Below are 26,168 nucleotides of genomic sequence, written 5' to 3' on the forward strand. Positions count from 1 at the left end.
ATAGTATATAATATAGTATATATTATATTATTACTATATATAGTACATATAAAATATATATCATGTATATATGATATATATAAAATATATGTATGAAACAAGAGGAGCCACAGAAATCACAGTGGCCATTTTAGAAAAGTATTTCTTTGCTTTTTGCTTATGGTTTTGGCCTAATTTGTGTGTGCGTGTGGTTTTTTTTTGAGATGGAGTCTTACTCTGTCGCCCAGGTTGGAATGCAGTGGTGCAATCTTGGCTCACTACAGCCTCTGCCTCCTGGGTTCAAGTGATTCTCGTGTTTCAGCCTTCTGAGTGGCTGGGATTACAGGTGTCTGCCACCACGCCTGGCTAATTTTTTGTATTTTGAGTAGAGATGGGGTTTGGCATTTTGGCCATGCTGGTCTAGAATGCCTGGCCTCCAAAAGTGCTAGGATTATAGGCGTGAGCCACCACACCCAGCCCCTAATTTCTTAAAGATTCTGCCTTCCTTGCCTTTAGTGTCCTAGGCCTGGTTTTTACCCCAATTTGAAAGAATCTGAATTCCAAACTACCCGATGCAGAGCTGGCACCACGGTTTGAGTCTCAAGTCTGCCTATCAGGTGGAAGGCTTTAAGAGGCAGGAATGGGCCAGACGCGATGGCTCCCATCTGTAATCCCAGCACTTTGGGAGGCCAAGGCGGGTGGATCACTTGAGTCAAAGGGTTCAAGACCAGGCTGGGCAACATAGCGACACACTGTAACTATAAACTTTTTAACAAAAGAGAAGTAGGAATGGGGAGAAGGAGAATGTCTTGCCTAACTGGGTTCCATCAAATACTGAGTATCCTTGTAAAAATCCAGCATCAGCATACAGCATCTTGAGCTCATAAGGTCAAAATTTTTGGATTTCTGCAGCTGCTCTCAGTCTCTTCAGCCTCCGTTCTAGCTGTTCTGACCTTGTGGAATGATGGGGTACAAACTCTCTCTGCTCTTCTTGAGGGGGCATGGGAGTAGTCCCTGGCCAGCTCCCTCTTTTCCCCTGAGAAGGAGCTGGGTCTAGGATAGGCTGAAAAGCTCCCCTATCTTTAGGCCCTTCAGAGCACAAAACGGTTTCTGAGAAGATCTTGTTGGGTCGGTGAGGGGTGGGTGGGTGGATTTCTCTTACATTTGGTAGGAGAAAGGGGTATTCTATCCCCTAAAACTACCCATTATCTCTTCTCTCTTTCCAAGGTTCTCACAGGACTCAAGCCCTGGCAGGGAAAACTAGCTGGTTACACTCTCAACTGAACAGCAGCTACCCAGGCCAGAGGCTTTGGGCATACAGTGAGTGAGTGTGGCCCACATCACAGTGCTCCCAAGGACATGGCTTCTTGTTTTAGGCTCAACGTCTACATTTTCCACTCCTGGCCATCTTGGTGGTGCTGGTGTGGTTCTCTCTGCCTTTGTGACCTATGACAAGAAAAGCCAGTCCCTTTCTGTTGCCCTGAAATAGTTCCTGACAATCCCAGACTGAACCAGATTCCTAGCTCAGTAAAGGTTTTACCTAAGTCAGGCTGATTAGGGAGTTTTTTGGTTCAGGGCTAGCTCCAGATGCCCAAAGCTGTCTTTTTTCCCCTTCTCCCAGGACACAAAGCAGTCCAAAGGTCTCTCTTAAAAAGGTGTTAGTAACCTTTCAGAAGCAGTGTGTCCATCTTCCTTGGCTCCCTCATGGCTTGACCATTTGCACCCAGGCAGCCTGCTTGACCAGCCTGGTGGAGCCTGTCTTGGCACAGGCACAGTTAAGGATTCTCCAGAGGAATAAGCCCTGGAATCTGGGCTATGAATGAGTAGGACAAGGGAGAGAGGGGGTGGGGGCAAAGGCAGGGCACCTGCCATCCAGTTACGCCTTCCATTGCCTCACGGCTCATACATTTGCCACAGTTCTCAATCTCTGCTTTCAGAAGCTCCTCATAGTCCTAGCTGTCCCTGTGCTAAAATCTTAAATTTGTATAATGCTTTCAACTTTTTAAAGCACTTTCATTTTATCTTTCAGTAACTCCACAAGGTAGTGTGGGCAAGGGGTTACCTGAAGTCATGTGGTTGGTGGTTAATGGCAAAACCAAGGATAGAATCCAAGGCACTTTCTAGTTCATGATCCTGCTGATCATATCCATTAAGTCCTCATGTTGTCAACAGGCTCCTGGAAACCATGACTTTAAGCCAAATGTTACAGCAGGTCCTCCAATGTTTTCTTCAGCATCATTTTGTTATAATTTTGAAAAAGTTTTTTAGTTTTTTGAGACAGTCTTACTCCATTGCCTAGACTGGAGTGCAGTAGTGCAATCATAGCTCACTGCAGCCTCGACCTCCCAGGCTCAGGTGATCCTCCCACCTCAGCCTCCTGAGTAGCTGGGACTACAGGCATGTGCCACCATGCCTAGCTAATTTTTGTATCTTTTTGTAGAGACAGGTTTTTGTGCTGGGATTATAGATGTGAGCCACCACGCCCAGCCCCATTTTGTTATAATGTTGATGAGGAAAACAGAAGTTTCATTGTACATCATTTTGCTTAAAGTTGCAGTTTCTAAGACCCTATCAACGATGTTAAGTGACGACTTAACTGTAGTCGGATTCCATGGAATGGAACCATGGGCCAGGATGGATTAAATCAACAGCCAGCATCTACCTTAGATTTAGGTCTTAATTGCCCAAGAAACTTTTTTGAAATAACCTGAAATTAGGAGCCTCTGTCCCTTGTTCTAGAGCTCTTGCTGTTCCTTTGACCTCTCTCTTACCCAGTATTCCTCCCTGATGTCCCCATTTGCACATGCAGCTTGAGGAATAGGTACCTTGGAACAGGTTATGGGTCACTGATAAGGCAGAAACCTTAAGGCCCTGGTTGCAGCATATTGCTGGCTTGGCTCCTTTCCCAGGCAGTCCTCTGCCCCCCTTTTCCTGGAACCTCGGCCCCATTGCACAGGGCACCTGCCACCCTTTCAAAGGCCTGCCCCTTCACGAGGACAGCTCTGACTGCAAGATCTTTCAAAGTAGAAAAGCTTAGCTTAACCTACGATTACGTGCCCTCAGCTTGTGGGGAAGGAGAGAGGCGGATGCTGTGACATCAGAAGAGAAAAAGTCAGAGGACCACCTGGAGCCACATCATACTGGGAGCTGTTGGTGTTCTCATTAAACAAGGTAATGGATAGATAGGCATTTCTTTTTCTTTTTTTTGAGATGGGATCTCACTCCATCGTCCAGGCTGGAGTGCAATGGCGCAATCTCCGCTCACTGCAGCCTCCACCTCCTGGGTTCAAGCGATTCTCCCACCTCAGCCCCGCGAATATCTGGGATTACAGGCACCCGCCACCACGCCCGGCTAATTTTTGTATTTTTAGTAGAGACGGGGATTCACCACGTTGGCCAGGCTGGTCTCATCTCCTGACCTCAAGTGATCTGCCCACCTCGGCCTCCCAAAGTGCTGGGATTACAGGCATGAGCCACTGCATCCAATTAAATATGCATTTCTAGTAGAAATGTCTGACAAATATAGTTGCTCAGTAAATATCAGTTGGTCTCCTCCCTCAATAGATCTCACCTGTAAGGTGACCCTCCCACATCAGGTTAGTCCTATATTAGAAACTGTTTTCACTGCTGTAAAAGCCACCGCCTGTCCTGCCGTTTCACCGACCCTGTGATTTTGGGATAGATGGGATGGGTGCTGTGGGAAGGATCTGTGCTAAGTGGCACAGCAAAGCAGGAGAGTCTTTTTTACCTTGGAAGTGCTCCAGCTGATTCCCTTGCCCGGGGGTCACAGCAGTCAGGACCCTACCCTGGAGCCGGGGCCCCATCCTCAGGATGCGCACACTTAGGGGCCGAAAGCAGTGATTAGTCAGCCGGAGCTGAACCCGGACTCTGGTGTGAATCTTAATCAGACTCTTCCCCATGGCGGCTCAGGAAGGCAAATACTTCTTCAGTGGAAACCAGCTGATTACTTCAGAGAAACCAGCCAGGCAGGGAAAGATACAGAGAGGGAAAGACGGAACACCAACTAGGAACAAAGGATTTCCGCAGATCCCACACCATAGCAGCCCCTTAGCAGTGCCTCCCGTGCTGCAGGAAGAAGGTCACCTCCCCAAGCTTCAGATCAGGCTGAACTGCAGGGAAAGAGCAGCTCTGAGAGGCCACTGTTATCAGGGGACTGGATTTAGTCAGAAGCACTTACAGCCATAAAAAGTAATGCTTCCTTGGCCTGCAGCTCTTTCCCTGAGGCCTGGATAAGGGCTCCAACCTCTCAGAGGGCCAGGGACAGAGGGGGCAGAGAACAATCCCAGAGGGTAAGGGGAATCAAGACTGTCCCAGAAAATCCAGGATGTAAAGTTACAACACCATTGGGCTTTATCCAGGCCATATATAATCCAGGCCTGCCCTGGTGCCAGCCAAGTTGCATGGTCAGCGCTACCTTTGGGGCTGGGTGGCTCTGAAGTGGGAGGAGGTGGTCTCTGTGATACTAAATGGGCCAAATGGACTATAGAAAAGACAGTCTTTGGTGGAGCATGAACCAATTTCAAATGCCCATAAATTCCTTGGGGTTTTTGTTGGTTGTGCCCTTCTGAGGCCCTCATCACATCTCTCGCAGCCCCTTCCTCCCTGGTTGGGGTAGGCAGTTAGGGTCAGCTGTGCTTGTCAGGACCTTTAAAGGCAGCCCTCTTGAAAGATGTTGCATCTGAACTCTTGCCTCCTAGAAACTAATCCATTCTTCCACAGGCTTGGTAACCCCTGTACTGATAAAGCCATTTAATTGCTAGAATCTTTTATTTATTTCCACATCCAAACCGGATGTCATCTCCCTCTCCTCACTCTGAGCGTGTGAGGTTCATTTGGGCCAGGTCAGTTGTACTTGCCCTGTCCTGCATCTAATGGGTCCTGGGCTGGGGGCCATGACCAGGGCCACAGGCTGTGTTTGTCCACTGGCAGCCTTGGGCACAGGGTGTGAGAAGCACCTGGAAGTCTGCTAAGCTATAACCTACCAAGTGTGCCATTCTATGAGGCTGGTTTCGAGGAAGTGCCCCGGCCCTAGAGGGCCTATACTACTCAGCAGCCTCTCCCCACTGTACCTCTCCTTGCATTTGACAACAAGGGGGAATAGTTTGGACAAGGAACCTGCTCCTGCAATGGGAGAAGAGAGGCTCTGGGAGGAGGAGAAGGCTGGAGGTAAAGCCAGAGCTGAATGGGGAACTTAGGCAGCCTCAGCATGTCTCAGGATCACAAGGACTGTTTTCCCTGCCTCTTGAGTTGTTCTACTAACCCTACTTGGCAGCAGCTCTCAATGAGTTTTGTCTACACAGAGAGCCTCCGCCCTCCCTCTTTTGGGAATGCTGGTTTCCTGGACATTCTTCCCTGTTCTGGGAAGTCAGCTTGCACAAGGCTCCTCCTGTTTTAATCCTGCATGGTGCTGGCTTCCCTAGGGTGAGCCTTCTGTTCGGGAGGACAGCTGTCCCAGCTCTGTGGAAGACTTGGGATGGACCGTCTAGCTTCAGCCTCAGGAGGGATGGAAAGAAAGGCCACAGAGGGGAGAAAGTTATGTTTCCTCAAAGAGAAGTTCATTCTACTTCCTGAGATGTACACCCCAAAAGAGGGACAGTGAGAGCCAAGCTCAGTTCTCCGGGTCAGCCTAAGATGGGAGGAAACACCAGGAGGCTGTGTCTGATAATGGTCATGTATCCATAATTCCATTCTTTGCATAATGATTCTACTTGGTAGTCCACACTCTCCCGCACTCAGCTCTGTTCTGCAGTGGGGGCACTAGGCTCAGAGAGAAAACAACCTGTTTCAGAAGGTGCATGGCAGAGCTCCTAGTCACACCTTGGCTTCCTGACCAGGATTCTGCACTGTGCTTGCTGCCTGCCTGTAAACGCTTTAGTCTCTTTAAAGTACTTCTGCACATATTAGCTTCCTTGCAACCAATGGAGTGGGCAAGGAAGATGTCCCTGTTTTACAAATGGAGCATTGAAGATACTCAAGTAACTTGATGGTGTTTGTCTAGCCGGGGTTCTCAACCTCCAGACCGTAGGGAGTTACATACCAGACTCTGGTAACATGGAATCTCACACAGTGACACGTCCTAAAATCCTAAACACAAATTAGATCTCAGGGAAACAGCAGAGTGATATCCTTCCTAACCTGAGCATTTTCATTCCCAAGCAGCATTCTTACAGAAAAGGCAAAGGGCTGTCCCCACCAGCTTCTACACCGTTAATCCCAGGAGAGAGACAGGTAGGAACCAATCCTTCTGTCTCCTGCTGTGTGAGATCTTCTGAGGTCCCCAAAAAAACACCATCTTTGGGAATGAAAGCACTCAACTTTAACCTGTATCCAGCCTGCGGGTGACCTGGGCCAGTGACAACAGCTAGAGGGCAGTATTCCGGGAGCACCTCCTAACAGCATTAACTACCCAGAGAACAGATTGTTGGCCTCAGCTACTGGGGTATCTAGTTCAGTGGAGATACATAGAATTTCTCTCTCTCCCCACCTCCGCCGCCTCCAAAGGAAGGGAGTCTGGAGGGAGATGGGTCATATTGGATTTCCTGAGACAGTGGTAAGATATGCAGATAGCAACAGGACAAATTGCTTTTTTTTTTTTTTTTTTTTGAGACGGAGTCTTAACTCTGTTGCCCAGGCTGGAGTGCAGTGGCACAATCTTGGCTCACTGCAACCTCTGCCTCCTGGGTTCAAGCGATCCTCTTGCCTCAACCTCCCAAGTAGCTGGGATTACAGGCGTGCATCACCACACCCAATTTTTGTATTTTTAGTAGAGATGGGGTTTCACCATGTTGGCCAGGCTGGTCTCAAACTACTGACCTCAGGTGATCCACCTGTCTCGGCCTCCCAGAATGCTGGGATTACGGGCATGAACCACTGTGCCCAGCCAACAGGACAGATTTCTATAGCTGAAGCAAAACATGGTGGGTGACAGCTACTAGAAATGCTTCAGATTCAAGAATTTTCACTTACTGGTTAATAGTCTCAGCCATCCTGATAATTTAAGCTGTGGAGATTGGTCAGATTTAGCAAACAAGTGAAAACCCTCTTTTTTTTTTTTTTTCTTGAGACGGAGTCTCTGTCACCCAGGCTGGAGTGCAGTGGTGCAATCTGGGCTCACTGCAGCCTCCACCTCTGCCTTCTGGGTTCAAGCAATTCTCCCACCTCAGCCTCCCTAGTAGCTGGGATTATAGGCTTGTACTACCACGCCCAACTAATTTTTTGTATTTTTAGTAGAGAAGGGGTTTCACCATGTTGGCCAGGCTGTTCTCAAACTCCTGACCTGAAGTGAGCCTCCCAAAGTGCTGGGATTACAGGTGTGAGCCACTGCGCCAGCCCCCTTTTAAAACTTTTTTTTTTTTTTGACAGTCTCCTTTACCCAGGCTGGAGAGCAGTGGCGTGAACTCAGCTCACTGCACCCTCTGCCTCCCAGGCTCAAGCGAGTCTCCTACCTCAGCCTCACGAGTAGCTGGGATTACAGTCATGCGCCAGCACACCCAGCTAATTTTTGTATTTTTAGTAGACAGGGTTTCACCATTCTGGCCAGGCTAGTCTTGAACTCCGGACCTCAAGTGATCCACCCATCTAGGCCTCCCAAAAGTACTGAGACTACAGGCATGAGCCACCATGCCAGGCGTGAAAAGCCTCTTGATGGAAAGCAATTTCATAACTGCATGGAACCTTTAAATCCCACATATGCAGGTCCTCCAAAGGGCTAACCCAGCACCCTCAAATACACAACCCCCCTGCCTAGATACCCACACCCCTTCACCCTGTACCCAGCTAGTATTCCCATCTGCTGGATAAAACCTCCTACTTGCCACTGGAGGCCCTTTTCCCCAAGAGACATGCTGCTGTCACTAATGTAAATTGGCCTCTTTTCAAAGTCCTTTTCAAGGTCCCAGATCACAACTTGGAGGACCCCAGTGGTCACCTCAAGGAGCTCATGCTCACCTTCCATGATGGAGATGTGAACAGCTCTTCTGCGGGTCCTGGGGACGCTGCTCAGCCTTGGGCCATGGGTTATGGAGGGACAGCTCCGGCTGGGAACCATCCCTGCTCTGAGATTAAAGAACCTTGTTAATTCAATGCATGGACACATTTAGTAGGCACTTAAGAGCTGAGTACTGGCTACTAGAATTGCCTGGCTGTATTAAGTGTTGGTCTCTCTTTTTAAAAATCTTTAATACCTTCTCTTTGCCTTTGGTCCCTGGATTCCAGTCAGAGATAGTGCTTCAAACTCCTCCACTTCCTTGTAAGCCTAGACCAATCTGAACCTTTTTCTTTTAGTGTGGCAGCGGTGCCACTGGTCTCAGGGGTGGGGGCAAGACGGTCAGAGAGTAGAGCCCCAGGATGAGCAGTACTCCTGAAAATATGCCTGGACCAATACTGGCAGCCTCCCCTGACTTCCAGTACAGGCTGCAGATGACGGGGCTCCATGTGAAGGGGTAGGCAGTCATGCTCCCATTCCCAGAGGCAAAGGCTGGTTGGCAAGTCCTACCCTTCTTGGTCAGTCATATTCTTTCTGGGTCTTAGATTCTAGGAAATAGGCTTCTGGAAACATGATTTGTGGATCTACATGAAGCATGGATCCTGAAACTGTTTTAGAGCCACTGTGGCAGGGCTGTGGGACTATCCTTGGCTTCATGTAATCGACTGGTTCCAGAACCACTGAAATTGTGTGACATATCTATCATCAGTGTCAAGACTTGGGAGGGCAGAAGAGAACTGCCAAGTGAAGCGGCACCTGGATCTGATGTACTATCTGCAGTAGCCCTCCCTCCCCTGCTCTCTTATTAAGGGTCAAAGACTTTTCCCCATCCCTTCTGAGAAGTTTCTTCAGCCTTCTGCCTTATTTTGGACCTTTTGGTAGCCACTGGAGCCAGGGGCTTCACAGTACTCAAACTGCTGGATTGAGATTCTGGGATCTGAGATAGAACTGTTTTGGGGGAAGCCCCTGGCAGCCTACCTGTGTATTTCTGGTGGCTCCCGTTTGATCTTCGCACTTGACTCCATGACTTCCTTTGCAACTCGGCCGCTGTAAGTAGTATAATAAAAACAAGTGGCAAGAAATGAGACTGTGTTCCAGGACAGCTCCTCTCCAAGATCTCAGGTGCTTTCCCTGAATCAGGAAATGGCATCTGTGGCCCACCCTTTCCACGATGTTTTGGTCACAGAGAAAGGCTTGCTTGCTGGGGTACAGAGTTCCTAAGTGTCATGACAGCCTATCTGAGAGAGAGCTCTCTCCATCTCTAGAGTCTTTAGGATCTTCCATTCTATTTAGGAATAATTCCTCAATTTCCAGCATGTTCCAATTACATCACAAAAAAATACATAAGAACAATCTTTAGACAGTGAGGCATGAAAAGAATCACTATTACAGTTCTTATTTTGCTGCTATTGTAAGGGAAAGAGAAGATACACATTTATTTTTCATTTTCTTGGAGACAAGATCTTGCTCTGTCTCCCAGGCTGGTGTGCGGAGGTGCAATCATGGCTCACTGCAGCCTCAACCTCCTGAGCTCAAGCGATTTTCCCACCTCAGCCTTCCAAGTAGCTGGGACTATAGGCACGTGCCACCACACCCAGCTAATTTTTTTTTTTTTTTTTTTTTTTTTGGTATTTTTAGTAGAGATGGGGTTTCATCATGTTGCCCAGGCTGGTTTCAAACTCCTGGCCTCAAGTAATCCACCTGCCTCAGCCTCCCAAAAGTGCTGGGATTATAGGCGTGAGCCACTGTGGCCGGCCGATATACATTTAAAACCCTACAGACAAATAGCTGTAGGGAAGGAAGGAAATAAAGGGTCATAAGACAGGAGAATTGGATGGAGACCTCAGACTTTTCTGAGTCCTCCCCAGTTTCTCTGTTCTAAAGGATAAGGACCACTGAGTGTTCTCCAGAGAAGGGTCTGAAAATAGATCCATAATGGTTACTTACTGTCACTATTTACCTGTATCGGAACCGGCTCCCTTTAAAGAATAAATTGCTGCTGGACACTGTGCGGACTTGGCTTGACTTCTCCAGCCTGCAGCAAGGCAAAGTCCAGTGTGATAGACAGCCTGAACTGCCTCATACAGGCTAAGGCAGCACATCCCCAGCTTCTTCCAAAGGCTACTTGAAACATCAGGAAAAAAGCCCTTCGTAGTCCACACTTGTCTCTGACTCTCACTATCCTAGGATCTGGGGGCTGTGCTCACAGCCATCTGCCTTCCTGCCTCAGCGCCCAGGACTGTTGCATGGAAACCCATTTTTGTGTCAGGAGAGTGAAGGCTCCCCCAAAATGCTTCATAGGTTTTACCAGGGGGACTGAGAGAATACATGCTAGGGTGGATGGTCTGGGGGAATAATAGAATGCCACCCATCTAATCTCAGCCAGGTCACTTATTAGCAGTGTAACCTCGGGCAAATTTCCTTCTCTCTTAGCCTCACCCTTCTTATAAAATGATAGAGCTGGGACTACTGGACCTTAGGGGTCTCCTTTCTAGTCCCAGTATTTGATTTTGTGTCCATGTCTGGGTAATTGTGGGTAGAGAAGAGGATGGGGGCTGTCCTTCCTGTTCCATCTCCCTTTTGGAGGGTCCTAAAATACATGACCATGGTAAAGACTGAGAAATCCTGCGATGAAGAAAGTAGCTTAATTTTAATAAAAGTTCCGTCATGTATTTGAATTTGGAGACTTCCTCCCTCCCCCGGGATGTCTATTTAATATCTCGTTTGAAGCTGCAGAGAGCTGATGTGGAGCTCTGTACTACTTTCTCCTGGGTGACTTCACTGAGCCCATTAACTCTCTCAGCTTGGGCACAGCAGCTCTGAGAGAAGCCTCCTAAGATGGGATTCACCTGTAAGATGCCCAGGTGCCTATGATACTGATCCAACCAGGAACCCACGTGGGTCTGAAACCTGTGCTATGAGCAGTGAGTAGGAGCTGTCTCCACAATCCATGAACAGTTCTTGGGAGACACCATCTCTGCCCGTCTCAGGGCTCCAGGACATCCGAGCTGCTTACTCTCCTGCCTGGGCATGCTGTTGCATCTGACTGGGCGCCTGCCAAGGCACTAGGCCAAAGGCAGGACTAGGGATCTGTATGTGAGAGACACTGAGGGCAAGGCCAAAGCGCTGCTGCCAGAGACTTGGCATACCTGGGGATCTGACCCAGGCTAGAGGCTTTTATCATTTAACAAGAACATCAAGGAGGCAATGGAAAACTGAAAAATGACCTCCGTTTCCAGTGTGGGTACAGGCAGGGCTGGGTGGGTATGGAGATCTACTCGTGGGAAGACTCAGAAACCGGCTGTAGTCACAGGTTCAGAAGCACACGTCTGTTTCCATGACACAGATGGGAAAACCAAGCCCTTAAGAAATGGTGCTGAAGGCATGAAAAGACAAGAGGCAAGGAGACTGCTTCCATTTGCATTAGACCCTTTGGCAGAGAGAAAGGGAACGCTTCCACATACGCCATTCCCAGGGCAGGGATAGCTCAGTGTGGAGTAGGCCCCTGTCTGCTAGTGCCTTCCTCTCTCTGCTGGGGAGACCCATGGGACCCCCGTCCTTCCTGGGCTGCTCCTCAGTCCCACAAGCAGGAGCTTGCATCTCAGATTGCTTCTCTCTAGGTTCAGGTAGCTGGCCAAACCTGGATTACATCCTCACAGGCGAAGGGACAGTGGTAGCAAAAGAAAATAAATGTTTTCTTGACTTTCTATGGATAGTAGGGACTGAACAGGAGGGAAGTGTGACCATGCCAAAGTCTCCCCTGAGTGTATTCAGGAGAAGAACTCACTGCCGATTCAGTGAATCCTTGATTCTGGTATAAACACATAACGAGTATTAAGCAATTCAGAATGCCTGTCTAAGAAACAACCTCTGGGGCTGTGGCCCTGGCAACTGGGAGGACCCAGTTCTGCCAACCAGCATCCCATAGCAGCCAGCAGGCAGCAGAATCTTCCCTGGAGAGGAGCATGGTGCCACTCAGCCCAGAGCAGTTCTCATCTCTCCAGGATCCTTCAGGTTACTGGAACCGAGACCTGGCCTGTCAGGGGCATTTGGTGAGAGCAGGGCTCACCCCAGGTAGAATATACCACACTCTGTCTTGCCTTGACCTCATTCAGATATGTCTTAGTAAAGCATAAATTATTACGGTATATTTTAAAAACAAGACCAAGGGGTTTAGTGAGACATACTTTACTTGGCATCACTCCCTCGATAGGCCATTTCTTCACTACCTCATGCTTTTATAACCACTTTCTTAATCGAATCGAAGAAAACAATACACAAGCCCCACATTCTTTACAAAATCCCTTTGGTAGGCAAAGCTCTGGCCTTTGGCCTCAACCTGGCTTCTCGGTAACTGTCAAGCTCTTGACCACTTCCAGCTACGCTGCCCCAGGCTCCTGGGCACTTGGCCTCCTGTCACTGACTCTCTGTGACTCTGGCTTTAAGAAAGACAGTCCCCATCACATGTATCCACTCACTTGTAGAAGGCTTGGTTCTCGATTCCACATTTCCAGAGGTGCTTACATGCTTCAGGAGTTGGAGCAAAATATGTAAGAATAATCTTCTTTTCCTGCAAAAAATTCCACATTGATATGGCTGAGTGTAGATGGAGAAGCAAAGGGTGAAGTAGGCAAGGACCCTGACCCCAGAGCTGTTAGAGGCCCTGGCAGCTGGCTAGTTAGAGGGGAGGGCCCGCGGGACCCACTGAGGCAGAGCTTAGTTCAGTGCATCACATCATACTTAGCAAGTCCAATCAGGGTAAGTCTCAGCTGGCACAAAAGTGGCACAAATTGAACCAGGAGAGCTCTTGGTGAGAAAGTAGCCCTTGCCTCTGGAATTCCCATATACATGAAAGAAAAAGAGCCTTCCTTTGCACTTCCTGGAGGTAAAGATCTCTTGAGTGAAAGCTCTGGGTGTCAACAGCATCCCCGAGGGAGTCCTGTGCTCCAGGGCCTTCCCACTCCTTCATATTGTACCTGCAGGTCCTGACCTTGGTCTTGGCTTAGCATGTGGGTGGCTTGGCTCTACTGGGGTCCTTCAAGCTTGGCTCTGGCCACCAGGAAGCATCCCATCACCCCAGCCCTCCCTAAAGAGAAAGAAGCCAGCACTCACCTCTTTCTGACTTACGTATAAATAGAAAGTCTTTCCTTCAAATTTCAGCTTGGTCACCTCATTCCTAGAAGTACAAAGATAGTGCCTGTCACCTCATTGCGGGCTGCCTGTTCACAGCTAAATCTTGTAGATGCACAGCCCACCCCAACTGGAAGGGGCTCCAGGCACAGACACAATTTTAGCCAAAATCAGAACTGAAACAAGACAGCAGCGCAGTGGCCTTAGAGAACGTTGTTGAAACAGTTCAATCCACAGTTTTCTGGTCAATCACACTATAGTAATAGGGTGACAGGAGGATTTCGGGCTTATCAACAGTGGCTGTAAAAGGGAAACATTTGCATGGAAAGTGAGTCTAGGCAGAGTATCCGGGGCCATTTCAGGATTGGGTTCATAACACAGGTGCATTATCTGGATGGGACTGTCAAACGTAAGATGCCACAGGTAGCTGATGAGGCCAAAGTTCAAGATACAGCAAATAATGAGAAACAATGCAACCAGGTTCTGAGGGAGTTGAGTCTTTCAGGTGACTGTGCCACTGGATGGAAAATGCAGTTTAATGCAGACAAATGTCAAACAATCTCAGGGAGCGGGGCAGGGCAACATACCAAAGAGAGAGAACAGATTACATGGAACAGTCATGCAGCGTACTGACCAGGAAAGGGGCTTAGGGGTTATTGTAGAAAAATCCTTGAAGCCACCAGCCCAGTGAATGGCTGCAGTAAAAGAGGCAAACAGGATACTGGGGTACATCACCCGTGGGACAGACACAAATCAGAAGAAGTGACATGGTTACTGTACATGGCACGGCCTAGATCTCACCTCCACATCCACCTCCTGCTCTCAGCCTTGGTTACATTTGCAAAATGGAAAAACTACCAGGTCTTAGGCGAATGTCCCTGAGAGCCATGGAATTAGGCCTCCAGTACTGGTTGTTCCTCACTTCCCATGTACCTGCCCAACATAGCTGCCCTCTGGAACCTCTCAGCCCTCTCCATGTCACTGTCCCATTTTTCTACCCAACTGGGACCCCCAAGGTGGTCTTGTCATGCACATTCACCTCCATTGGCTGCTGCTTTTTTTGTGACTTCTAAGGAGATTTCCTTAATCTCCTAGGAAATAGTAGAAAGGTAGTGAGAATCATGTACCCAACTTACTACTGGAAAAAGTTCAGGGGACAGAGGAAAATCACTTGTTCTCTGTGCTCCTGAAAATCATGGCTGGTTCAGGATGAGATTTCACAACTTCTGACCACCAGTTCTGAGCTAACACAAGCCACATGGTAATCCTTCCCTTCTGATTCCCTCTCAAACTCCCTCTCAATCAACCATCAACCTCACACACACACACAATACAATCAATGCCAATTGGCTAATATATAGACAAGCACACAGATCACCTAGATTCCAACAAGCAGGCTAGGAAAGGAAGGAGTTTTATTTTGAGAGTGAGATTGGGCTTACATCTATTATTACAGAGTTGACACATGGTGACGAGGAGACTTCCAGAAGAAGTGGTGCATGAGAGAAGCCGTGGAAAGAAAAGCGTCTGTGAGAACCAAGAGCCATCATGGTTTCTGGAGGGGTGGGGATAATTTAGGGACTGCAGGTGTCTGTGACAGGTGTGTCCTACTTGTTTCTAGCCAAACACTTCCCCTGACAGGGACCTCACCAGCAGCTACTCTGGTTGGAATGTGGATCTGGGCCCTGTAAGGAACATCGATAGCCCAGACGTATCCAGGCAGCAGAGACCCCACACTAAGAGGGCTGTGGCCTGATCCTGCTCATTGTCTTTTTCTGAAAAGCATTTTGTTGGACAGGAGATTCCAAATCCTCACATCTTCACCCAGAGAGCACAGTGAAGAGAGCCGACTTGAGGATGCCTAGGAAACAGGTATGTTGGGGTGTATTCTGCCAACTCCAGGGCAGCAGCTGCCTTGTGGCGTGGCTGTTGTCCTGGGGAGTCGAGGCCCCCCTGCATGTGTGACGAGCAGTTTCACCAGCACTCTGGCTGACGAACGTAATGCCCTCCCCTTCACAAAATCAAGATGGGCTGGAAAGGCGGTATCTGTCCTCAAGCTCAAGCTCAGTGGCCCAGCTGAAGAGGGCACAGCGGGATAGATGGCCTGCAGTGTCCCCAGCAGAACGCTGACTAGGAAGCAACTGTACCCAAGATTCCTCATGAGCTCTCCTGGAGAAAACAAACCAAACAGACTTCCCCTCACTGAGCTCTGCTGGACCAAGGGAAGCCACTTATCTAAGCCCCTCGGAGGAGCTGGTCAGCTTAGACTTGGCAGTCTGAGGCCCAGGAAGGTACAGAAATCACAGGAGCTTAGTAGAATATGCAAAATGTTTTGATGACGCTGACAGATGTTTGTATGGACTGGCCAGCTAAAGGGTCTCCAGGAGAACCAAACGTCAATCAACAAACCAGAGTCTGCCCAGAGGCATGCAGCAGAACGGACCCCAAACAAAACAGAGAGGGGCAGGAGAGGAAGCAGTTCAGAGTAGCTGCAGCTGAGGCAGTGGCTCTTGCCTGTTAGATGGGAATGGAGAGGGGAGGGAAGGAAGGAAGAGTGGGAATGTGACTCCTGGAGGCTGAGGACACTTAAATGCCCAAGAGGGATAGGAGTGAGACAGCAGCAACTAAGCTTTTGCAGACACAATGCCCACAGTGAGGGCTGGTCTGAGGAGGGTGTTTTGCCAAAGTAACAGGGGACTTATATCTGCCCCAGAGGTCACTGTCTGTGAGCCCCTCCCTTGTTAGTAGAGCAGGTAAGGGCACTAAGCCATCCACAGAGATGCTCCAGAACAGCCGGCTCAACAGGGCTGATTACGACCCTTAGTGGGTGACGGCCCCAAGGACTCAGTTCTCACAGGAACTTGGCTCCACTTACACTGGCTCCAGCCCCAGGCCTCTCACCCTCCCCAGAAATCAAACCATTGTATCCCTTTTCCTTTCTGGAGAAGCTGCTGGCTCTCAGGGACACCCCTTTAGAAGAACAGGATCCCTAGGAAGAGGCCACTCCCTGCATCAGTTACCACACTATCAACACAAGGCTTTGGGGAGGGCTCCGAACCCGAACTGCCCAATCACGGACAAAGGACATGGGAACCATCGCCCCTCCCCAGCTGGTGAGATACAAAAAGCCTGTTTTGGAAATGAAGACGCTCACCATTTAATGAAGTGGACCCTCTTGTTTCCTTGAAGAACAACAAACCCAAAAGGAGTGAAGGCCAGAAATGCAGCATTTCCTGACACGTCCTGCAACACAGAAAGACTTCTCATTGGGTGATGCAGGCACAGAGGTCAAAGGGTAAGAAACACAGCTGTTCATAGGTGATGCAGGGTTCATACTTGGCAGTAGGTCACAGAGGGAAAAGCATGTCCTCTGGAATCACAAGACCATAGTCTGAGTCTCAGCCTTGCCACTTGCCAGTCACACGACTACAAGCAAGTTACCTGCTGAGCCTCAGTGTCCTGATCTGTAAGTTGTAGATTATAATGATACCAACCTTAGAAGGTTGCTGTGAACATCCAAAGAGAATGGCAACACCTCATGAATTGCTGATGGGGTTGTAAAATGGTACAGTCACTTTGAGAGAGTTTGAAAGTCATTTAAATTGTTAAAAATCGAGTTACCACATGACCCAGCAATTCCACTCCTCAGTGTGTGCTCAGAGAATTAAAACTGCATGTCCACACAGAAACTGGTGCATGGATGTTAATAGCAGCAATATGTGTTAAGAGCTAAACAGTAGAAACAACCCGATCCATCTTCCAGTGTAAAGTTTCCATTAACTAATACATGAATAAACAAGTAGTATATTGTGATACAGTAGAATCTCATTCACCAGTAAAAAGGAATGAAGTACGGACAGATGCTACAACACAGGCGAACCTTGAAAACACTGTGCCAAGTGAAAGAAGCCAGTCACAAAAAATCAGGTTGTGATCTTTTAACTCTGAATATACTAAAAACCACTGAATTGTACACTTTAAAAGGGCACATTTGGCCGGGTGCGGTGGCTCACGCCTATAATCCCAGTACTTTGGGAGGCTGAGGCGGGTGGATCACCTGAGGTCAGGAGTTTGAGATCGCGGCCTGGCCAGCATGGTGAAACTCCGTCTCTACTAAAAAGACAAAAATTAGCCAGGCGTGGTGGCGGGCACCTGTAATCCCAGCTACTCAGGAGGCTGAGACAGGAGAATTGCTTGAACCCAGGAGGTGGAGGTTGCAGTGAGCCAAGATTGCAGCAGTACACTCCAGCCTGGGCGACAGAGTGAGACTCCATCTGAAAAGAACAAAACAAACAAACAAAAATGTTTTATGATATGTGAATTATATCTTAAAAGGCTGTTATTAAAGAATCGGGGAGTTGTTATCTACGTTCATAACAGTCCTATAACACTGGGCCCCTCAGGAAAGTTTAGCTGAAGAAAAAAATAAGAAGCAACTGGCAAAATAGAACAGTCGCCATCAGCCCTGAGGTGCCTGAACCAACAGAGAGGGCCTCCTGGTCACTGGCACCATCAGTCAGTAAACACCAGGCTTGAGGCTCTGTTGAGCACAGTGGGGAGGGGATGGAGCAGAAGCTGCGGGTCTCACTTCCTCACGGGGGAGTGACTCTGTGAAGACTAGGCTGGGTGGAGGATTTTGCCCTCCCAGAGGGCTTCCTTTGTGACAGGGGCGTCAGGTGACATTTGGCGCCGTCAAGCTGCATGAATGGCAATGGAGAGGGTGTAAGTGTGTTGAGGTGACCAGAAACTTATGCCGTGATGCTGGTCAAATATGCCTGCGGGAGAGTCTTCTGGGCCACAGCTCAAGTGGTGCCATGGAGTCAGGGCACGAGTCACCGAGCGTGAGGCATGGGTGTCAGGGCTGAGGCTGCCAGGCCAGGTCGGCCTGGGGTTTGGCTCTCCTGGCCTCTCCACGTTCAGGGCTCGCCTCTCTGGCACAGATTCTCCGCCTGATTGGTCCTAAGAACAGTGGGGCCTCTGCAGGGCCTCATGAGTCCTGCCTCAAGAAGCAGTCCAGTTCTGCCTTAAAACTCTCTCTCAGAGTCAGTGTTACAAGTATGAGCATCTGGGTCCAGGGAATAAACTAAGTATATGTTTGGCAAACACTTGCAATTAATGTAATGTTGTTATTGTCCTTTCCTTAGGGTCTGTCATGATCCAGACACTTGGCTACAAGCACAATGTCATGGGCACAACAAAAAGCTGTTTAAAAATAACTGGAATGCAGACACTGTGAAGCCACAGGGCTGGATTTCCTCCTGCTTGTCATCAGTGCCTGGTGGTGGTTATTAATATCTGAGTACCAGGCACTGCACACAAACACTGTTCCTGCCAGGAGGCACCAGGGCTAACCTGGCAGGCTTGGCAGAGGTATGGGTCAGGGAAGGGTGGCCTTGAGGGGAGAATGACTGGGAGAAGTGGGGGAGGGAGGCAACCTGCCTGCTCTGCCTCTTCTGCTCCCTGTGTAAGCAGGACCCAGGGAAGTCCTACAACTGCAGGCTTAGAAAGACAGAGACTGGGAGTGGAGACCTTACTGTGTGAATGGTGGTGAAGAAAGGGCCTGCAGAAAATTTTGAGCAGAAGGTGGAAGATAGTGGGGTGGGTCAGAGGGGCCAGTCTGGCTGCAGTGGGGAATGTCCGTATGTGCGTAAAAATGAGAGGGGAGCAGAGGTGGGGCAGAGGCACGGAGGGGGTCATAATGCTTGCTGAGATAGAGGAAAGACCTACAAAGGAGAGGTGGAGGGATGGAAATGAAGCCTTGGGCCTGCAGGAGGCTACTGGACAGTTTGAAATAACAGGGAAAGAAGTAGGGAAGGGAGGTGGGGGGAAGGCAGGGGAGGGAGGCAGCAGAGGGCCCCCCTCTGCTTCTTTCACTCTGGCTCATATGGGCAGTGACAGGTGGAAGAGCATCCCCACTAGAACCACAGTGGTGCGGGCTCTGGGTCAAACCGCTCGGGTCCAGGTCCGGCTCTGCCACTCACTGTGTGACTGTGGCCAGGTCCTTAGTTTCTCCATGCTCAGACTCCTTGTCTTAGAATGAGGGTTGATCATATTACCTACCTCATAGGTTATGTTTAGGAGGCACCCCACAAATGCTAGTGGCCATGTTTTTTGTTTGTTTTAGAGACAAGGTCTCACCATGTTGCCCAGGTGGGTCTTGAACTCCTGGGCTCAAGTGATCCGCCCACCTCAGCCTCCCAAAGTGCTGGCATTACAGACATGAGCCACCACGCCCGGCATGTATTTGTTATTAATATTATTATACCTGCTACTAGTTAGCTGAGTTTGTTGAACTTAATACAAATCCTTTTTAAAAAGAAATCTAACATTTTACCATTTTTCCTGATGTTGACAGATTTAAATTTTGCTAGTTAGGAAACAAAAAGTGGGAAGTTAGAATGAAAAAAGTAGAAGTAATTCACTGTTAGGGGACCATGGAGGAGTGGGGTGGTCCATGAATCTGAAGTGAGAATGGGAAGGGAACAGAGGCCACGACACAGTCAGAGATCCACCAGAGTCCTCTCAGTGACCTGTGTCCCTCTGGCCAGAGCAAAGGGAAGATGCAGTCCCATAAGATGGGCGGTGCTGGCCAGGTTGCCCTGCAGCCTGCAGATACCTCAGAGCTGGCCTCTGAGTGAAGGCAGGTATTAGAGTTAGAGAAGCACAGCCTCTCCTAACCAGACTGGCTGCTTTGGAGCAGAGAGCTGGGAATAAACCCCAATGAGATGCCACATCATTTCATAAGCAATAATAGCACCTTGAACAATCCCAATTGTTCCCAATCTCATATGAAGAGAGCGGTTCTCCAAACTGCTTCAAATGCAATAGATGCAGATGAAGGCCACTGCAAGACCCTGGCACCTGGTGTCCGCAGGGGCAGGTGACAGCTGGGATGTTTGCAACTTGCCTCTGGCACATGAGGCTCAGCAATCAGTGTGGAAGGGACTTGAATTACAGGGAGAAATCTCACATCTGTGCTGGCATAAAAATACAAGCAGGCAGCCACTCTGACACCTTCCCTGGAACTTCTCCAGTTTCTTCTATCTGACTTGTCATTCTTGTTGTGAGCCTGTCCTTGGAGTTTGTGTGTAAAATAACAAGTTGCATGATAAAAACAGGAGGGAATGAGGACAAGGTGAGAAGTGGAGTCAACAGTCGCCTGTTCTTCAGATCTCCCATTTTATCAAGCTGAACTCTCTTTCTTCCCTGTCCCCTTCCCATCCCTATGAAATCAGTGCCCACAGGACTGAGCCATTAACAGAGTCGGGAGGTGGAATACGAACTAGGGTCCTGATAGCTCTGCTGTGGATATTGCCAGCTACACTCTGCAGCAGGTAATAGTCGAAATAATCTAGTTCACTTCTTCAGTTGTGTGGTTAAAAAATTGTTTCCAATTTCTCATCCTTGTGAAAAGAGCTTCTGTCTCAGTTTAGGATCCCAGCTCTGCTTCTTCTTTGCTGTGACTTTACTTCTCCAAACCTCAGTTTCCTCATTTGTAAAATGAGGACAATAATATATACCTGGAGAAATACTACTTCCATCTGATTTTAGGGAGATAGATCAAATATCTTACTGCTAGGACGTGGCCAACGGTATTCTCCTTGGAGAGGGGATGAACATGCATTCCTTGTCATTCATGTGTTTACATGGCTCTCGCCATCAAACTTGACCTGTGTCGGTCAACACCAGCAAAGTTCACCCTAAGATGATCACTCTGCCCAAGAAAGGATTTTTGGAAATCAAAGCACTGACTGGTTCAGAAGCAGGAACATTTGGCCACCATTTCTAGTCCCCACCGGTTCCACTTCCGGATTCAAAGTAGCCGTCTGTCTCCTGCCACCCTAGAGGACACACTGGGTATGACTGAGTAGGCAACACCTTCTTGGTTTTTAGGCCTCTAGGGTCATCCTGTCCCCTCTCTGGGGCGTGACTCAAACTGATGCAATTTTGATGAATGAAGCCACTATTTCTTATAAAACCCTCTGGAAGATGATTCCACATGCTCTACCAGATACCTATGCCCATTTCTGAAAGAGCTCACAGGTGGGACGCTGAAGTCAGTCATGAAAATCACCTAGTCTGAATATACTACACTTAAACTTGGCCACAGGAAACTAGAATGGAAATGAAGAGGAGGAGGAGGAGGCACCCTGTAAGAGACTTGGTGTTACTCCATGACAGCTCAGAAATGGAATTCCTGGTGGAAACTGCACCAGGTGCCTTTGGTGAAGTTCTTCATTTCAGCAGTAAATCTAACATCCTACCTGCCGCACAGCCAAGAGGGGCCCACCCAAGGGTGGGAGAGCCATCATTGATCCTTCTTGTTCTGTTTCTCAGAAGTGAGGGGTGCCGGGCATGGTGGCTCATGCCTGTAATCCCAGCACTTTGGGAGGCCGAGGCGGGCAGATCACCTGAGATCTGGAGTTTGAGACAAGCCTGGCCAACATGGTAAAATCCCATTTCTACTAAAAATACAAAATTAGCTGGGCGTGGTAGCACGCACCTGTAATCTCCGTTACTTGGGAGGCTGAGGCAGGAGAATCACTTGAACCTGGGAGGCAGAGGTTGCAGTGAGCCGAGATCGGGCCATTGCACTCCAGCCTGGGCAACAAGAGTGACACTCCATCTCAAAAAAAAAAAAAAAAGAAAAAAAAAAAGTGAGGAGAAACTCGTCAAGATGGGGAAAGGGGTTCTTCTTTAGACAGCTGGCTCGGTGGCTGGATTATGAAAGTAATGATTCCACTTTAAGGGCAGAGGGACAGTGTAATTTTATTTTTGTGGTTGATCTAACCTAGATCCTGTTGAAATCAATTTTATCCTGGTCTATACAAAGCAGACATAAAGACACTGGTGAACTTACATTAAATTTTTATAGGATGATGATATGGTTTGGCTCTGTGTCCCTACCCAAATCTGATATGGAATTTTAATCCCCACATGACAGGAGAGGGGCCTGGTGGGAGGTGACTGGACCATGGGGGCAGTTTCCCCATGCTGTTCTTGTGATAGTGAGGGAGTTCTCACAAGATCTGATGGTTTAAAAGTGTGGCATTTCCCCGGCGTCCTCTCTTTCCTGCTGCCATGCAAGACATGCCTTGCTTCCCCTTCCGCTATGACTGTAAGTTTCCTGCGGCCTCCCCAGCCATGCGGAGCTATGAGTCAATTAAACCTCTTTTCTTTATGAATTACTCAGTCTGAGGTAGTTCTTTATAGCAGAGTGAAAATGGACTAAGACAGAGGATATCAATATTCTTGTAGATCAGTGTCCTTTCTGTGTCAGAATTGGCAATGAGTTGTGCTTAGTTCCTAAATTCCATCTCTCCAGAAGGAAGACCATGAATAGTAACTGAAAAAGCCCAGCATTGAGACTCAGATAACCCTGGGTTCCAGTCTCAGTACTGTATTACCCAGTACCTTTGGACATGTTAGTTGGCCCCTTAGAGGGGACTTATCTCCCTCATACCACTTCTCATCTGCATCTTCAGAGGCTCAGTATTCTTATCCTCAAATAAGGACAAGAATATCTTCTTGGCAGTGATGTTGTAAAGATTCAATGAGATAATGTATGAGCCTGGCACAGACACTCTCAATAAATGGTACCTTCAAGACTCTTAACAACAAGGCTGGGTATCTGTAACAGGCCTAACTACTCCATGAGCCTTAACAGGACATCTCCATAAGTTGGGCCCAGGAGGCCAAAGTACAGTGCTGCAGGAGACCCAGGCCAAACCAGCAGTCTCAGGGCTACCTGGATGGAGCAAGATGGTGGCTCCTGAAGTTGGAGTGCTGTCAGGGCCAGGGAACAGATGTAGCAATGGACTGCCAGCGGTTTGCTTCATTCTCTTCCTCCAGCAGCTGTAGGCTTGGGCTGCTGGGGCTCTTGCCAGGAGTTGGGGGCTGAGGATCAGGGCAGAGAATGCAGGACGGCCTTGTCCTGCACTTTTGGAATTTGGGTGTTAGCTAATAGGGCTCTCTGGCTGTCCCATTCAGCATTTGTAGAATCTCCTCTTCCTGGTCCCAGGGCCAGACAAGGACATTCTGGGCAGAAAGAAACCATCAGTGTGCATAGGAAGAACAGCAGCTTCTTAATCAGTCCAGGGGACAGAGCCTAAGCTAGAGCGTTATTCTGCTCTTATTTAATTATCAAAATGATTCCTCTTCTTCTGTCCTCCCTGGGGCTGCATGCCCCAGATTCCCTGGGCCCAGTAATTGCCTCTCTGTTAATAGAAATCATCAGTATTTATTACACCAAGTGTGCCAGGTTATTTCAGCTCTTCTTGTAGCAGCATTAAGGCGAACACTTGATAGCATATCACTCAAGCGACTCTACTTAATAACAAGAGTAAAGGCCCCTGAACCGTTCTCTTTGCTGGGAGAGCTGAGGAGTCATGGTCAGAGCCTAATGAGAGGAGCTGAGGGGCTTTGTGTGGGGTCTGCAACAGGGCCCTGGCATGGCCCTGGGTGAGGAACAGGCACAGGGCTCAGGAACAAGAGACCTGAGCACTCCCACCTTCCCCCAGCAGAAGTCTCCTGGGGGTTTCTGTTCTTCCGTAGGGTACATAACAATGGGTAGTGACTTGAGTTCAAATTCTTGCTCTACCGCTCAGGGCTTGTGAACTTTGGCCTCCTGGAATGCCAGTCTTCTTATCTACAAGCCAAGGAGAATAACATCTACCTCCCAGAGCTGGTGTGAGGATTAAATGAGAAAATAATGTGAAAAGACTCCACTGAGGCTGCCATGGGAGGCATGCTACAAGCATCTCTTCTTCCCTCCCTCCCTCTTTCTTTCCAGGAGCTGCTGCTGTGGGATTGAGAGGGCACAACATAAGTAACTGGGCCGCAACAGTGCCTGGTACGAATGCTGGTTCCTCCCTGCAGCCTCTTCAGCCTCTCTGCATCCAATGATGGATGAACTCACCCAAGACAAGGCTGAGACAGGAGTCTCACAGTCCTGGGGTGCCTGTGTATTTGGGTTGGAAACCAGGCTGGCTGCCACTATAGCTTCCAGAGTCCCATGGGCAACGGTGGAGAATCCCTTTCCCCGCTTTAGTCAGTGTAGTGCTCGGGCTCGCTGTCTGCCCATCTCTGTGTCTTTTCAACCCTGCTCAGGGATCCATCTCTGAAGAGGTGGATGCTATGTGTGGCCTCAAGGGGACTGGACAGGTTTGGAGTGAAATGCAGAGGTAACCTGGCCCCTTCTGATGACCATATCTTCAGGCAGCTGTCTTTAAGGTCCTGGAGTGACTCAGCAGTTCAGGGAGTACAGTTACTGAACACATACTGTGTACTTTCAAGTGAGGCTCAGAGAAGCTCCCAAAGGCCCCAGTCAACAGGGGATGGGAACTGGAGCCCAGGGCCAGCTTATCCAAAGCTCTCTTCACTCCTGTGTGGGTGTCCCGCAAACAGTATTGGAACAATTTATGGAGGGGTTTAAACTACATCTGTTACACAGAGGGCATTGTTTAGGAAGTTTTGCTAATGTGTAAATATCCAAATGTCGATTCTCTGGTATAACAGGCATGAATGTGTTTTCTGACGGTGTGGCCCCAAGAACACAGGGGTTACTTTGCAGCAGGCTGTGCTACTGGATAGGGAACTGTGGGGTAGGGAAGATGACCAGGGTTTCTGAATGTCAGGATGTTCTCAAGGTTCATAACTCCTAGGCAAGACTAAATCACCATCTTCTCACCAAGGGACCAAAGGACACTGCTCTGTCCCTGTGTCACTGTGCCTGTTCATTCCTGTTTTGTTTTTTTTGATACAGACTCTCGCTCTGTCACCTAGGCTGGAGTGCAATGGTGCAATCTCAGCTCACTGCAACCTCTACTTCCCGAGTTCATGAGATTCTCCTGCCTCAGCCTCCTGAGTAGCTGGGATTACACTCATGTGCCACCATGCCCGGCTAATTTTTATATTTTTAGTAGAGACAGGGTTTCACCATGTTGTCCAGGCTGGTCTTGAACTCCTGACCTCGTGATCCACCCACCTTGGCTTCCTGAAGTGCTGGGATTATAGGCGTGAGCCACCATGCTCAGCATTCCTGTTTGTTATGGGCTATACACTGTGCCCTCAAAAATTCATGTTGACATCGTAACCCCTAGTACCTCAGAATGTGACCTTCTTTGGAGACAGGATCTTTATAGAGGTAATTAAGTTAAACTGAGGTCGTCAGCGTGGGCCCTAATCCAATATGACTGGTGTCTTTGGAGAAATCTGGACAGAGACATGTACAGAGGGAAGACAGCGTGAAGACACAGGCCGATGACAGCCATCCACAGGCCAAGGAGAGGGGCCTGGAAAGGATCCTTCTCTCAAAGCTCACAGGAGGAACCCACCCTGCTGACACCTTATCTCAGACCTGCAGCCTCCAGAACTGTGAGACAAGAAACTTCTGTTCTTTAAGCCACCCAGTCTGTGATACTTGTTACAGCAGCCTTAGGAAACTAAGACTATTCTTTTAATTTTTGCTTGAAATTTAGTATCCCCTCTCCAGTTAGGAAAAAAACGTTGATGTCTTCCTATTCCTGACTGATACTGTTTCCTTCAGATCAGCTTGACAGTTGGTTTTACTGGTGATACTGGACACACTCCAGTAATGGAAAGAGAGAGGCAGAAATGTGGAGAAACTGAGGTAGAGACCAGCAGTGTCAAAGCAACAGGGACAGGAGGTGACATGAAGGGCCACAGCCGCAGGGAGAGACTGGAAGGGGCCATGGGTCTGCACAGGCCTTCGCAGCCACTGGCTGCCCCAGCTCATCTCCAAAATGCCAGATGTGTGTGAGTAATTACAGAGGTTTCCTCTGGGCAGCCTCCCTGGTTGGTTCCCGTCTATCCCTCACAGGCGCATAATGGAATTAAATGTGACTCCACTGCAGTTCTGTGCAGTGACTTATGCCACTGCAGTCAATAAAACCCACTCTTGGAAAGAAACTAGATTACAGGTCAGGAAAGGGTGGGCAGTCGCTGAGCCGCCTCTGATCGTTCCCTGTGGGGGGCCTTCCACATCCCTTCTCTCTTCATTTCTACCAAATTACCCACTAGCTTTGGATTTGTT

The 26,168-nt window shown here is 48.7% G+C and overlaps 1 protein-coding gene across 9 annotated transcripts in view; it reads right to left on the bottom strand.

Annotated features, from left to right (window-relative positions):
• The window catches only part of FRMD5 (FERM domain containing 5), a 343,392-nt gene that overhangs the window by 4,610 nt on the left and 312,614 nt on the right, over window positions 1-26,168 (bottom strand). For 7 of the 9 annotated variants that reach the window (XM_025390460.1, XM_025390457.1, XM_025390458.1 and 4 more), the window contains 6 exons: window positions 16,269-16,357; window positions 13,097-13,160; window positions 12,463-12,554; window positions 9,945-10,019; window positions 8,963-9,031; window positions 7,948-8,054 (listed from right to left, as the gene is read on the bottom strand). In XM_025390460.1, coding sequence (XP_025246245.1) covers window positions 7,948-8,054; window positions 8,963-9,031; window positions 9,945-10,019; window positions 12,463-12,554; window positions 13,097-13,160; window positions 16,269-16,357 — 496 coding nt within the window. The remainder of the gene's footprint in view (window positions 1-7,947; window positions 8,055-8,962; window positions 9,032-9,944; window positions 10,020-12,462; window positions 12,555-13,096; window positions 13,161-16,268; window positions 16,358-26,168) is intronic. The other 2 variants (XM_025390461.1, XM_025390462.1) reach the window with 2 other exon arrangements.

Source organism: Theropithecus gelada, chromosome 7a (genome assembly GCF_003255815.1).
Source record: "Theropithecus gelada isolate Dixy chromosome 7a, Tgel_1.0, whole genome shotgun sequence".
In the NCBI taxonomy this organism is placed as follows: domain Eukaryota; kingdom Metazoa; phylum Chordata; class Mammalia; order Primates; family Cercopithecidae; genus Theropithecus; species Theropithecus gelada.